Below are 14442 nucleotides of genomic sequence, written 5' to 3' on the forward strand. Positions count from 1 at the left end.
CCTCCCCTCTAGAACCCTCAGTTTGTTTTTCAGAGTCCATCGTCTCTCATGGTTCTTCTCCCCCTCCGATTTCCCCCCCTTCATTCTTCCCCTCCTGCTACATTCTTCTTTTTTTCTTTCTTAACATATATTGCATTATTTGCCACATTAACAGCACTTTTATAAGCCAGGCTCCGTTTAAGCAATTACATGCATTAACTCAATAATCATTATAACTGTGAAAGTTATTATGAGTGGTGATAGCCTCACTATCACTTTTGAAAGAGATGAGGAAACAGGTACAGAGGGCAGGCGACCTCACCTGCACCAAAGGAGAAAAGCCAGATATGGCCACGGCTGGAGCTCCCTTGCTGTGTCCACACAGGCTCATACTCCCCAGGGTATGTGACCGCAGGCCCTGCCATTCAGCCACACCTGATGTCCTAGGCTTGGTGAGCTTGCCTTAGCCCCCAATCCCAGCTGGGGCCCAGCGTTTCAGAGGGCCCTCTATACTCTTAGCTGCAGGGTGTGGGCATCTTGCCCCTACAACTTACTCCTTTTGTTCCATTATTTTGTGTGCCTTTCTCTCTCCCTGAGATCACATGTCTCTACAGAACCTTTTTTTTTTTTCAAAGATCTTATTTTAAGTAATCTCTACACCCAACAGGGGGTTCCAACTCACAAACCCGAGATCAAGAGTTACATGCTCTACTGATTGAGCCAGCCAGGCACCCCTTTACAGAACCTTTTCATCTTTGTGTCTCTCACAAGCACAGGGTTTGCATTTAGTAAATGCTATGTTGAGGATTGTTAAATAAAGATGTGATGGGATGTTATAAAGTGGATGTTTGCCTTGTTGGGGGGGATATGGCCAGTTTTCCCGTTCTCTGGTCAAAATCCTTCTCTCTCTCCAAAAACTGAAACTAGCTCACTAAAGTGGAAACAACCAACTTGTCCTACAGCACACTCCACCCGACCACAAAGGTAGTTTCCCTAACAATTTATTTTTCTTTTTTAAATTTTTAAAAAATTTAAAAAATTTTTTATTTTATGTTAGTCACCATACAGTACATCATTAGTTTTAGATGTAGTGTTCCATGATTCATTGTTTGTGTATAACACCCACTGCTCCATGCAATACGCGCCCTTCTTAATACCCATCACCAGGCTAACCCATCCCCCCACCCCCCTCCCCTCTAGAACCCTCAGTTTGTTTCTCGGAGTCCATAGTCTCTCATGGTTTGTTTCCCCCTCCGATTTCCCCCCCAACAATTTATTTTTCATTTCTTCAATCAATTTAATTTTCAAATTATACCTTAAAATGGCAATTGGTAAATGAGACTTAACAACTTGGGATTTTCTGTTATTGTTTGATGAGTTCTTTCTAAGGTAAATGTTTCAGTATTTGAGCTACAACATTGTAATACCTGTATTAAAAATGGCACAAGGGGCGCTTGGGTGGCTCGGTTGGTTAAGTGTCTGCCTTTGGCTCAGGTCAAGATCCCAGGGTCCTGGGATCAAGCCCTGGCATTGGGCTCCCTGCTCGGTGGGAAGCCTGCTTCTCCCTCTCCAATAAATGGATAAAATCTTAAAAAAAAAAGATACAAAACTTAAAAGGTCCTGTCCTCCATCAGGTTAAGAGATGGGTAAATGTTCGAGCTTTCACAAGGGGGTCAAGGTAAAATGCATGAGCCAGAAGCTGACACTCTGAAACAAAGCTGCAGGCAGATATTCACAGGTTATCAAATGGATGCTAAAACAGAGTCGTCAAGTACACATGATGACAAAAGAATCTTATTGTTACCTTTTTTTTAAGTAAAATATAAAAATATAAATTAACTGCCTAACATACCCTATAATATCTTTTCTTACATATTTGGCTGTAAACTCTTCGATTGCATCTTATATAACAACTGTGTAATTCCATTTTTATAGAAAGAGAACAGAAAATTCAATCTTTCCTTAAGGAACAATGACAGAAATCTGCTTTGTATTACTGAGAACCTATGAAAGTTTTTTTTTCAATTTTGAATCACATTTTATTATTGGAAAAGTCATTTACATTTTTAGGATTCTTGTCAAATAACAATTTACTTAAAAAAAAATCTCAAAACATGTTCTAGTACGTTCAGTAGCAAAGATCTACCAGTGTTACACACATTAAGAAAACCTACATTATATTTCTAGTTGGACTAATTACAATCTATATACCTGTAAAGGCAGTTGGTTGTGGTTAATGGAGATCTTAAGAATCAAGTGCAAGGTAATGTATAAAAAATGAGTTTGAAAATTTCAAAGAATTTTAAGACAGACTTAATTTTTCATGATTTTCCCAAAGCCAGTCATGATATTTATTTAACTTATGGTCTTCAGGGTGCACCTGGAAGAAATACAACACATTAGGAGACAGAAGCCTTATATAAGTTCGTCAGAAATACATTTTTTAAATGGGCTTTTTAAAGGTATGGTAGGGGAAAAATACCTTATGATAGCATACCTGAAAATTATAACCTTTAGCCTAATTGGATTCATGAATGCTTAAAACTATACCTTACATTAAGGTAATCCTTCACAAAGTACTTTCCAATTTAGTACTGATCTTCACCGTGACCTACCATGTGGGGTGGTGATAACATGAGCCAAGTACTAATATACCATTTCCCAGAAGGAGGTTATAGACCCTGAGAGTTACATGGATTGCTCAGATCACAATCATCGGTGGAGCAGGGATGGGCTTGGCCAGACCTACTGGCTGAATGCTTTAAGGTGAGTCACAGACCAAGAGGGCAGTGTACTGGGCCACCTGGCAGTACCACCGCTGCCAGGACACCCTCTGGATATCTGTGGGCAGGGCATACTCAGTTGACTGGGTAGCTGAAGTAGGGCCCAGTTACCATAAAAGCAGTCTGAGACCAGTAGGAGAAACCCAACAAGCATACGTTCCAAGCCCAAACCTGCCTGCTTTCCTTCAGTGGTATATTTCTGAAGGCTAGTATGACTGTGACAGGAGGAGAACCATGTCAGGCTTAGAGACCACACATGAATGAGAATGACAGCACAGGGCCAGAAGTGACAAACTGCTGGAGATCAGTCAGAGGCCACACCAAGGAGTCTTTATGGAGTTGGGAGTATCTCTGGAGCCTCTCCCTGCTGCCAATAGACCCATGCCACCACGTGCCCCTCAAGGTTGGAACAAAACTGTGCCCAAGAAATAGTTTTAGCTCTAAGGATGGACTTATTTTGCCTCAGAGACAAAATATGCTGGAGATGTTATGGCTGGGAGTGGGTCTCACCTGCTTCCACTCATTGACGCAAAAAATTCGGTAAGAGTCGTTGCCGTATTTGCCAATCCCATGAAGCTCAATCGGATACCTCCACTGCTTTGTCAGATATTCATCTGAAAATACAACACCCCACAGATCAGGTCAGCCTCTAGAAAGATACTTTCCCTAAATATGTGGTGATGCAGAGCTAGATGGTGAGAATGGCAGAAAGGGACAGCAAAAAGTCTTTCCTAACAACCCCAGTTCTGATGGCTCTCTTCTGATTTCCTGCAGCACCCCATCTGAACCTCTCACCTGCCACTTACTAACCATTATTATTTTGTGCTGTGCTAACTAGACAGAGGCAAAGTCCTTAAGGTCAACAGGGCATTCTGCTTCACTGACTTCTTCCTCTAATCCTGCCCAGATGACCTGTCCCAGTGTTGGGCAAAGATTTATTGCTTGGGTCAGTGAGGGACTGTGGTTTGGGGCAAGCAGACTGTTTTTAAATGCCTTCAGTGCTTGAGCTGAATGACCTCGATTAATGTAGCATGCAAGGACATTAAAGTTTAAGGTGTAGCTCTCTTAAATAGGCAGTTTATGTTCTTTCCTTTGGGTATACAGGAAAGTACCTGAGAACTTGATAATGGTTTTTGCTCGAAGATCGTAGAGACCAAGAGGTTTAAGAAGTTCTGACACATCTCTCCAGTCTGCGGTTCTTGCTACCTCAGCCGAAGGGTACTTCTCCAGAAACTCCCAGAGCACAGGGATTGCCATTTTGCCTGGGAAGTAAAAGTAACTGTGATTACAAGCCTCCAGATGGGCTGTTTTTAAGTTCAGGTACTTCCTCATCTAGAAATCTCATATAGAGGGTTTTTGTTTTTTTTTTTTTTAAACCCCTGAGGAGAAGCCATTACCTGAAAAGGCAACCACCTTCAGAGTCAAAAGTCAACACTATCTATCAGCTATTTGGCTAATAGTATGGCTAAATCATACTGATACCTAGCCTTGCCTGATTATTAGTTTTCAAATAATCCAGTCATCAGATAACTAGTATAAAAGCATATGGAATATGAAGTGCCAATGACATTAAAGAAAGCATTCAATGAAAAAGAAATGCTTTTACACATGACAGACGGTGGAGGAATGTTAAGTAACTGATTTTCACTGCTGACCAAAACTCGTTTGGAAGTAGAAAATAAATGACAATCTGTTCTGTAGTGCTTAAAAAGGCTTTGGATGTCATCTAGTCTAACCTTCTCATAGGTGAAGAGTTTGAGGGCTGAAAGGGAAAGTCCTTGCCTGAGGTCACACAGACTCAAAGTTAAACTTGAACCCAGACCTCCTAATGAATCCAGTGCCCTTTTTCCTCATCACACTGTCTCTAAGATAAAGATGAAAATAATCTACAAACCTGAGGTCCGGTTGAGAAATATGGTAGCAATGAGGAGCTTCCATGGATCGTGGAAAAGTGTTTCCTGGATAAGATTAAAAGGTGACCGGGGAGGTGTCCACTTCTTAAAGGCTTTGCGTCGAGGGCGGCTAAGAGCTAAACAAACACACTGCATCAGAGCTGAACACCTGAAACAGATTTAAAATCTAATTTTCTGATTAGGAAAGGGATACCTTCTCTGTTATATTTGCTGGAAAAATATAGGCTTGTTTTCCTTTTTTCTATTTGTGTCCGTGGAATGTTATCTTCTGAAAAGGAATAGTGAACATTGTTTATAGAAGCTATGGCTTAGTCTAGAGAAATATTCAGGGGTGCAAATAACAACACACTACTATTATAAAGCATTTAATACTGGCCAGGTACTATTCTAAGCACTTTACAAAAATTAACCAACTTAATCCCACTAATGACCTACAAGCTAGGTACTATTTACTTTCACCTCACAGGTAAGGAAATTGAGTGAGTACAGATAAATTTAGTAACATGGCCAGGGTCCCACAGTTAGTGTCAGAGCTGAAATTCAAATCCAGGCAGTCTAGCTCTTAAGTCCATAACTTTGGTCTCTGTTACACTAGTACTCTATGATTTATGTTCAGAGTTCATAGTACTAAAAAATTAGAAATAATATGGAATATTTTAAATTATGACACATTTGTACAATGTGGTCATTAAACATCTTGAGACTATATCATGAATATTTTCCCCCATGTCCTTAACTTTTTAAGTGAAAATACAATAGTCTACATATGATCCCAATTTAATAAAGAAAGAAAAAAGAGAAACAGACATTAGAATGAAATAAACCAAAATGGTATAATGGTTGTTGCTAATTTTTCTTTTCTCCTTTAATTTTTTATATTTTCCAAAATTTCTGCAGTGAATATTTTTACACTTAAAAAACAAAAAAGGACACAGACAAAACAAAACCTACTGAAAAACCAAGATTTGGACCTTGGACTACTGAGACCACTATCTACTGGGAAGCTCAGTTAACATAACAGACTACCTGACCAGCATTATCAGGCTTCCCAAGTTTCTAAAATCATCACATTTAATACTCTCCATAGCCTTACCCTCTAAATTTGAATGTCAGTTAATAATACCTTGCAGTTATATAGCGTGAAGCCATCTTTTTCACTTCTCATTTTACTTTGCAATATTCTTGATGTGAAAAACTGGACTGGTAAGGATTATTACCTCCATTTTACAGATAAACAAACTAAGGCTTAGAAATTAAACAACAATCCCCAAATGAAAGTGGGACTAATTATAGATTGGGACAGGTATCCAGCTCTCCAGATAATTAGCTACTGTTTTTTGCTATTCTAGTTCGAATAGGCAAAGCCTAGTAGAAAGTAAAAAAAGAGGTCAAAGGAAAGTACTCTTACTAAGTGTTACATGATAATTTCTTCTGTGGGTTCCTATAAATAATTATTAACTAGCGTCCTTTATTAGTAGGAGACTGAAGCTCAGTTTACTTTTCAATTTCCAACTAAGCCAACGGGAAAGTCTTTACAATTCCATTGGACACTTCTTAAACTCAGGGTACTTCATCTTGTGCTGAGAACTAGACTTCTTTATGTATAGGATGAATAGGATACTTCTGTTTTGGTCACAAAAGGATGTTTTTAATATTTTATTTGTCCATTATACTAGCAATAAAGCTACATAAACCTCAAAGCTCTAAGAAGCTTAAAGTCTTTAAAGGAGAGACTTGAATTCTTAAGCAGTTCCTAGGTATATATGGTCATTTTCTATTAAAGGTAAAGGAATTCCAGGCACAGCAAAGACATAAAATCATGAGTGGAACTGAGAACAGAAATCAAGTCTAACCCCCTGCTCCACCAATTTGTCCAGGCTGTCTCCCGACAGGACTTTAAGTAAAATTCTTCTTCTTCTTTAAAGGAGTTATTCATTATACCATAATGGCATAATGAATAACTAATAGAGGGCTGCTCAAAAGGTCTTCTTTTTATTTTTTATTCACTGAGGTATTATAAAGGCAATACTGCTAAGCTCTGAACTCTGTATTAAGAGCATATTACAAATAAGAGGTGAACTATGTGAATACAGTTTTGAATTATTTAGAGCTCTGAAGCATTTTAGAAAAGCATTACATTATAATAGAAGATAAAAATGACTATGATATGTACAAACTGAAAATTGGAAGTCACACATCAGTAATAAATAAGAGGAGGGGTGCAAAAGAGTAGACACAGACTATTCTCAACCCGTTTCGGCATTAAAAGGAGTCTTCCCCAAACCTTTTCACTAGTGAAGCGTTTCATTTTCCCTAAAGCTGTAATATTACTGGCTGGAAAGAAGATGGGAAGGGAAAGCACTGTTGAGGAGAGTCCCAGCTATTGCACCAGGGAGAGATGATAGCAGCTGTAAATGGCACAATCTCCTGAGCTGGTATAGCAAGGCGGTGGCCAGCCAATTCCACCTATGCCATAGGAAAGGGTTTGAAGATCAGTTAAATAAGGTAATAGGATCAACTGGTACAATGTATCTGGTATTTAGTCCTATTTCTTTGTTCTATTCCCACATCCTAACTGGGTACAGGCATGAAATATAGTATATGGAAGTATAAACTCATCACGTGTTCATTAGCAGCTTTAGTGCTCTGAATACCTTGACATATTTTCACAGAAATAGAGTCTTTCTCGGTTTGTGAGCAGCTGTTGTCCATTTCAGAGCCACATTTTAAAACGTTGGTATGCAAATGTTCCTTCCTTTCCCCAACTTCTACTTTTATTTCCTCAGATTCTAAAAAGGTTTCCTCACAATTCTTGTGTTCTGCTTCTTCAGTTGAACTTAATTTGTTTATGATGCCAGAAGTTATTTGTTGAAAACAAAAATTTGATCCTGAACCCAATGATTGTTCTTTTCCAAGCCTCTTTTCTTCACTAGTTACACTGAGGGTCTTGTTGCTTGCTCCAGCATCAGAAATGGAGAGTGTTTTATCAAGCTGACTTTCTTGCACAACAGGTTCACTTTCAGCATCTGCCTTTTTATACTCAGATTTTCTTTTCTTATTACTTTGAGCAGAATCTGGAAGACCCTTCCGGCACCGTGTTTTAGTTTTCTTAATTTGAATTCCTTTCAAAATAGTCACCTTTCCTTTGGGCTTTCTAACCTTTCTGGAGTCAACATCATTAACACCCTCATCTTCTTTAAAGTTAGACAGTCCTCTGCTATTTTGCAATTCCAAACTACCACTTGGTAGAGGAAAGACATCTTTTTTCCACCAGCTTCGTGTCCTGAGGTTCCGGTTTGAACTATTACTTTCATTTTGCATTTGGGATGTCAGAGGAGCGATGCTGCAGTTTTTATATCTGGACTTGATGCCCCTTTTAGAAAGTACAGTAAAATCAAAATCTTCTGGCGTAAGAGAAGTCTCTTCATTTTTGTGAAGGTATTTAGCAAGTGAACTTTTGGATCTGAACTTCAGTCCTTGTGGGCTAGAAAATGATATTAAAAAAAACCTTATTGCTAGTAAATAAAAGTGACCTTAAAAAGAATTGGACCATATTTCAGATTTTTAATTAATAATTTCCAAATGTTGCCATGGGTATTTGTCATTTAAAATTACAAAAAAAAGTAATAAAGTGGTACTTTTAAATAGTTTCCTCTATGATAGTATAAAATAATTTTACAATTATTTACAAATTTACAAATTTAAGGGCAACAGTTTGCAGAAGATATATGTACTTATCCCCACATCACTTGATATAACTAACCAGTGACACTCAAGGAATAAAATCTATAATGATTTCTGGTAAGAACAGAAAAAAGCCAAGATTTCTGTGATGCTTTCCCAATACCTGTCTAGATAAAATGATTTGGCCTTGCATGCTCACCTGATAAAATATACATCATATCTTCCTGCTGTTTTCCCTGATAACCTTTGCTTCACAACTCTTTCCCATCCGCATGGGACAGACTTATGGCATTCTGTCATTGTAGTATCACCAGTCTGAGCAGAAGCAATGGATTCTTGCAGTAGGGTATTACACTCACTGCTGCTTTTTATTACCACTTGCTTCTCATCTTCTCCCACTCTTTCCGATCCCAGAGCACCATCTTCCTCGCTGAAAAAAACAAAGTACAAGTGATCAGCTCATTTAAAATTTATTTTCCTCTGCTTATTCAATTTCAATCCATGACAGAGCAGGAACCATATGGACTAAAATTTAGACTACAGGAGAGATTAAAATCAGTATGGACCAGTCTTATGCTATGTGAATATCTTCCTGTCCTCCAACATGGGTTACAAAGGGTTGGAAGTCTCTGCACAATGAAAAGCTCAAGCTATTCCCTAGAAACTTTTTGTTGTTGTTAATTACTGAACAGGGCTATTATAAAAATTTCTGGTGACACTTGGCATAAATTTAAAAATATGAACCAATAGATGAGCTCTTAACCTGGGATCAACAGAACTGCTTAGAAGAGTCAGTGAGACACCCTCCTTCTCCCCAAATAAGTGATGCTTACTACGCACCAGGCCCTGGCCACAGGATACATGCCTGTGGCTGTCTCTGTAAACTTTTTTTTTTTTTTTTTTTTAAGATTTTATTTATTTGACAGAGAGAGAGATACACCGAGAGAGGGAACAAAAGTAGGGGGAGTGTGAGAGGGAGAAGCAGGCTTCCCGCTAAGCAGGGAGTCGGATGCGGGGTTCGATTCCAGAACCTTGGAATCACGACCTGAGCCGAAGGCAGCCACTTAACCGACTGAGCCACCCAGGCACCCCGCCTCTGTAACTTCTTATAGGACCCATTTTGGGGGCACCCTTGGCTGCTTAACATGACATCTCCTCCAAGGTCTTCCTAGGATCCTCCAGCCCAAGCTGACCTCTCCTTGCACCCCTTGCACAAAACCTCTCTGCTCCTTCCAGCTCCTTCGTCATTCCGGCTAACGAAGCAGGATGCACCCCAGGACTGACTGAACCCACTGGAAGAGTTCCTGAGCTACAGCCACTGCTCCAAGTAACTAACCCTGTGGGTCTCGAGATCTGTCGATCCTAGGTTAGAAAGGCCCATCCACCTTCTACGCACCCCAGCCCGCTCCCATTTTACAGATGGTGAAAATGAGTCCCGAAAGGGGACTATAACTTGCCGGAGGTCACAAGGCCGGTCTGACACTGAGCGCTCACTGGAGGTGACCGAGGGGGCAGCTCCGCAGTCCCCCAGGCTCGGATTCTCCATCCCAGCCATGCCCTTCAGGGGGGGCTTCGACAGCAGCAATGGCCGAGAGGGTGCGACGCCCGAGGAGCGGAGCAGAATCAGATGCGAAAACTTCTTCAGCTCAGAACGCTAGGCTGAAATCAAGAGCCGAAAGTGGTGAAAGCTTGTCAGACTCCACAACAGCTTTCCGGCCACCCAGTTGTCCACAGCCACCATTTTCACGGCTCAGCCAATCAAATCCTTCGTCGAGGAAGACGTACCGCCCTCCGCCCATTCCGACCAGTCGCGCGCGCCTTAGTTGCGCAGACTCCTAGGCTCCGTTCCATCTTCGCTTTTGCTCCTTTCCTAGCCCTGCCTTTTAGGCCTGCGCACTCGGAATTTGGCCGCGCGCACGAGGCTCACTGCGCATGTGTGTTGCCAGGGGTAGCGCAGGTAACCAAAGTGGCTGGCAGAGTGGGGCCTGTTGCTGAGGCGGGAGGAGGGGCCTGAGGCGTGAGGGAAGCCGCGATGAGGGCCGTGTTGACGTGGAGAGATAAAGCCGAGCAGTGGTGAGGAGCCGGGCAGTCCGGGAGGAGCGGGAGGCCGAGCGCTGGCGGGGATGGCGGGAACCTTGGCGGAAACCCCCGTGGTTGCCAGGGGCAACGGGCCTGCGGCCCGGGCTGAGGACCTGAACACTAGGTCTAAGCAACTGCAGGGTCGCCCTCCCACCCTTTTGCGGATGGAGAAACTGAGGCCTGGAGAGGGAGCTAGGGGGTTTACCACGGATGAGGTAGTGGCCTGTCGAGGCGATTTGACACAGAATCCGTCGTGGCTTCATCTTACTACCCACGACAGTGTTTGTCAAAAACGTCACAATTTTTGTCACATGCACATAAACTTGGCGTTTTTCTCTGAATTGTCTCACTGATTTTCACTCAAATATGATTTTACACTTTATGATTTTACAAGGAAACTTTATTGCTCCATATTTGAACGTCAGTATCACTTGCTGTGGGATAAATGCGAAACTCAAAGTTGGGAGAAACAAAACGGTGTTAAGTTGTAGCTAGATACTGTTCCTAGGAAGCTTTTAAGCCTCTTGTCTACTGTCCTGAAGAACTGGATATTTAGAAAGTGTGGTCCAAGAGGTGTTTGAGGTGAATAGCATCAGAGCAAGACTTTTCTCCTATCCTTAATTAGAAGGTTTGAAAGAGAATCAAGAGAGAATGATTTTCTCGCCTTACGAGTCGATGTTAATGTCGTATTCCATTTTTACCAGCTAAATCCATCATACAATGAAACATCTGGGGAAATACTGACTTATTGGATAGTTCCCCTCAGCCTGACCTTAAAAATCTTGCAAGCTGATCTTTTCAGCTTCCTGGTGCAGACTCTGTTTTGGCCAGTGGAATAGGACCTTTAACATTCCCTCTCTTGTCTGTGTCAGAAAGCATGCCTTCTTTCCTCATCTCCTTACATTGAAATTATAAACATTCTGTAATGTTCCCTTCGGATATGGTTTCTCCCTCTTCTGTAGTCTGCACTAGTAATAGCTAATGCTTTCTACACACCAGGCCCTGGCTAAGAACTTCATGTCTTTTATCTCATTGTCATTTCACAGCAGCCCTCTGAGCTAGTTACTGTAATTACCTCTCTTTTACTTAAAAGGAAACTGAAGCACAAAGAGGGTAACTAATTTGCCAAGGTCACACAGCAAGTAAGTGGTGGAGCCAGCTTTTTTCCTCACTCCAAAGCCAATACTGTTAGCTACTACATTAATTTTTCCTCATGTTACAGAGGTTGCAAACCCAAATGCCTGCAGGAGTCAGGCAGGCAATATAATGGGAGATGTTTATTTGCATCTTAAACTCAAGGAATTGTCTTTCCTAGGAGTAGTATGCTATTCTGCACCCCACTTTTCTTGAAACATATAGCCCTACCAGTTTATCTGTCACTTCTACTTTTAATAGAAATTTGAGTTTAAAAAAAATTCTTTTTGGGCACCTGGGTGGCTCAGTTGGTTAAATGCCCGACTCTTGCTTTCAGCTCAGTTCTCAGTCTCAGGGTCCTGAGTTCAAGCCCCACGTTCAGGCCCCATGCCCAGCATGGAGCCTCCTTAAAAATAATAATTAAAAAATAAATTAAAGAATTCTTTTTACTTTTTTCTTAACTCTATTATGAAAGTACCCACCACAAGCTGCTGATAACTAGCACCTTTGACTTTCATGTCAGAGAGTAAAAGGGAGTGGCAAGGAGTGTGGCAAACGAGAGAGCTCATGCTCTGCCTAAAAAGGGCAGCTGTTGCTCAGCTCCTGCCAATTACCACCCTACAGGAATTTGGCCTAGTGTGCTCAGATCTTCCTGTTTTTACCAGAAGCTATGAGTTTGGGTTTTTATGTGAAATGCCCTAATTTTTAAGTGTTGGCAACTAATCTAAAACTGAAATAAAACACCATGTGGGCTAAACAAAACATTTGCTGGCCAGATACTGCCTGATTTGCTCCCAGTTTTCAACCCCTGGCATAGAATTTTGTTCGTTCCTCTCTTGTGGTACTTAGAATCTGTCTAGTTTAAAGAGTTATTTGCGCATCTGTTTATCCCAGAAGACTATAAACCCCTTAAAAGCAATGGCTACTTCTTCTTCATTTCTAAGGCATATTCCAGAACCTAGACAAATCAGTGGTTGGTGTGATTATTTGATGGATAGATGTATTAGTGAATAAAAGAATAAGTGAGTGAATGAATGATGAGTTTAGATTGATTATTTGGGTTTGGGCCCATTATAGATTTGAAACAACTTACTAGATTAGGGACTATAGGGATTCTACAGACCAGCAATCCTGATGGCAGGTACATATGCCAGCTGGAAGCCCAGAATAAGATAAAACAAAAACTATTAAGAAAATAGATAGTGGAACTAAGAGATCTCAGATGTCTAAGATTAGTCCTCCACAACTGAACCAGCCACTGTCTCCTGGTCTGCTTTTTGACTTCCAGTCTAAACTTCACATGGTAGCAGGATTTCTCTTTTTTGAGTCCTGCTGCTGTGATCCATTATTCTACTTCCCATAACCCTAGATTGACTTCCAGTTCCCTTCCACATCAGATTGTGCACTTAACTAGGTGGTCCTGCTTATCCTCCCCCCTCACCCTCTGCTTGCTAACATTTAAATTTATGCTTTCCACTTCAGCTGAAAACTCCATTTTCCTATCCAAAACTCCTTCCCAAATGCTCTCTTATTCTTCTTCAAACTCCCTCCTTTCTTTTCTTTATTTTTTAAAAAGATTTTATTTATTTATTTGTCAGAGAGAGAGAGCACAAGCAGGGGGAGCAGCAGGCCAAGGGAGAAGCAGACTCACTGCTGAGCAAGGAGCCTGATGCAGGACTTGATTCCAGGACTTTGGGATCATGACTGAGCCACCCAGGTGTCCCTGAACTCCCTCCTTTCTTCCTTAAAAGCACTGTTCTAGGTTTATCTCAACCATGATGCCTTATTTGGCTAGCCTGCCTTATTCCAGTCAGGACAGCATCCGCTATTACCCTCCAATTACACCAGCTAGTATTTACTGAGTACTTGCTATAGGCCAGACAGTGTTTACGTGCATTATTTTATTTAATCTCCACAACAACCTGTGAGGTTGGAATTGTTACCCCATTTACAGATGAAGAAACTGAGAAGTAGCAAGGTGACATAATTTGCCTAAGATTCAAAGCAAGTAACTGGGGCTGGGGCCAGATTTTGCAGAATTTGGAGAGGCACCTTGGGAATTCAATTTACAGTGGGGTGGGCACAAGTTTGGCAGAGGACAATTTGCAGGATTTGCCCTCTGTCTTTCTGCAGTGGAATTTGACAGTGTATCTTTCTCTTAAAAGGGGGAGATAAGATGATGGGGAGAGAAAGCCATCCTCTAGTACAATAAACTGCCTGCAGACTGGTGAGCTCTCCAATCCTGGGAGTGTTTAGAGGTTGGATGGCCATCTACAGGGAATTCTTGCTGTGTGGGGGAACTGGACTACCTGACAAATTTTAGGGTCTCCCAATTCTGAGTTTCTGTGACCTTTCAATCTTGAAAATAAAACAGCCAGTTATTTTACCAGCAAAGTGGGTTTATTCAGGAATAGGAGAGGAATTACAATTCAGGAGAAGAAAGCCACGGTGAAACACAGGCAAGTTCCAGAAACAAAGGAGAGGAACACTCTTTTGTAGAGGAAAGGGGTAAGGAAGTTGGGAGGAGCCATTATAAACAAAAAGTTCATTGGAGTAAACTGGGAGTTCAGAGTGTAGTGGCTTTTCGTTGGTTGAGTTGTGACAGTCTCTCATTGGCTGGGCTGTTGCTGGGCAAGGAGAAAAATCTTCCTTTATCTAGGGTAAGGTATAGGCTTCTTCCTGTTGGTTCTTCAGGGGGCTGCCAACAAGTAGTACACCATGAGAGCTCCCCCTTCTGGCCTCTGGACTCCATTTTAAATGAGGTTTCCTTTATTCCGTCTCATAGTCTCATGATGTAATTAAAGTCTGAGGGGTTCAAGATCAAATAGTTTGTCGATTATATTCATTTTGTGTCTAGGACAATGCCATGC

The 14442-nt window shown here is 41.2% G+C and overlaps 2 protein-coding genes across 3 annotated transcripts in view; one reads left to right on the forward strand and one right to left on the reverse strand.

Annotated features, from left to right (window-relative positions):
- Positions 1 to 1527: 1527 nt before the first annotated feature.
- MBD4 (methyl-CpG binding domain 4, DNA glycosylase) lies at positions 1528 to 10112 on the reverse strand. Its single transcript, XM_032411973.1, has 8 exons — positions 9817 to 10112; positions 8559 to 8789; positions 7330 to 8159; positions 4869 to 4943; positions 4657 to 4791; positions 3875 to 4024; positions 3273 to 3376; positions 1528 to 2359 (listed from the first exon to the last, which is right to left on the reverse strand). The coding sequence occupies exons 1-8, from the start codon at positions 9912 to 9914 to the stop codon at positions 2282 to 2284; spliced, it is 1701 nt and encodes a 566-aa protein (XP_032267864.1). The 5' UTR covers positions 9915 to 10112; the 3' UTR covers positions 1528 to 2281.
- Positions 10113 to 10205: 93 nt separating this feature from the next.
- Positions 10206 to 14442, forward strand: part of IFT122 (intraflagellar transport 122) — a 69003-nt gene continuing 64766 nt past the window's right edge. For both annotated transcript variants that reach the window (XM_032411975.1, XM_032411976.1), the window contains exon 1: positions 10206 to 10432. In XM_032411975.1, coding sequence (XP_032267866.1) covers positions 10392 to 10432 — 41 coding nt within the window. In that variant the 5' untranslated portion in view covers positions 10206 to 10391. The remainder of the gene's footprint in view (positions 10433 to 14442) is intronic.

This window comes from Phoca vitulina, unplaced genomic scaffold (genome assembly GCF_004348235.1).
Source record: "Phoca vitulina isolate PV1807 unplaced genomic scaffold, GSC_HSeal_1.0 scaffold13, whole genome shotgun sequence".
NCBI classification, from domain to species: domain Eukaryota; kingdom Metazoa; phylum Chordata; class Mammalia; order Carnivora; family Phocidae; genus Phoca; species Phoca vitulina.

Coding starts and splice junctions, on each gene's coding strand:
- MBD4 (XM_032411973.1), bottom strand. CDS start 9,914: ATGGCTGGGATGGAGAATCCGAGCCTGGGGGACTGCGGAGCTGCCCCC. Junction 4,944..7,329: donor TTCTGTGAAAATATGTCAAG/GTATTCAGAGCA, acceptor ATTCCTTTTCAG/AAGATAACATTCCACGGACA. Junction 4,792..4,868: donor CAGCAAATATAACAGAGAAG/GTATCCCTTTCC, acceptor GTGTTTGTTTAG/CTCTTAGCCGCCCTCGACGC.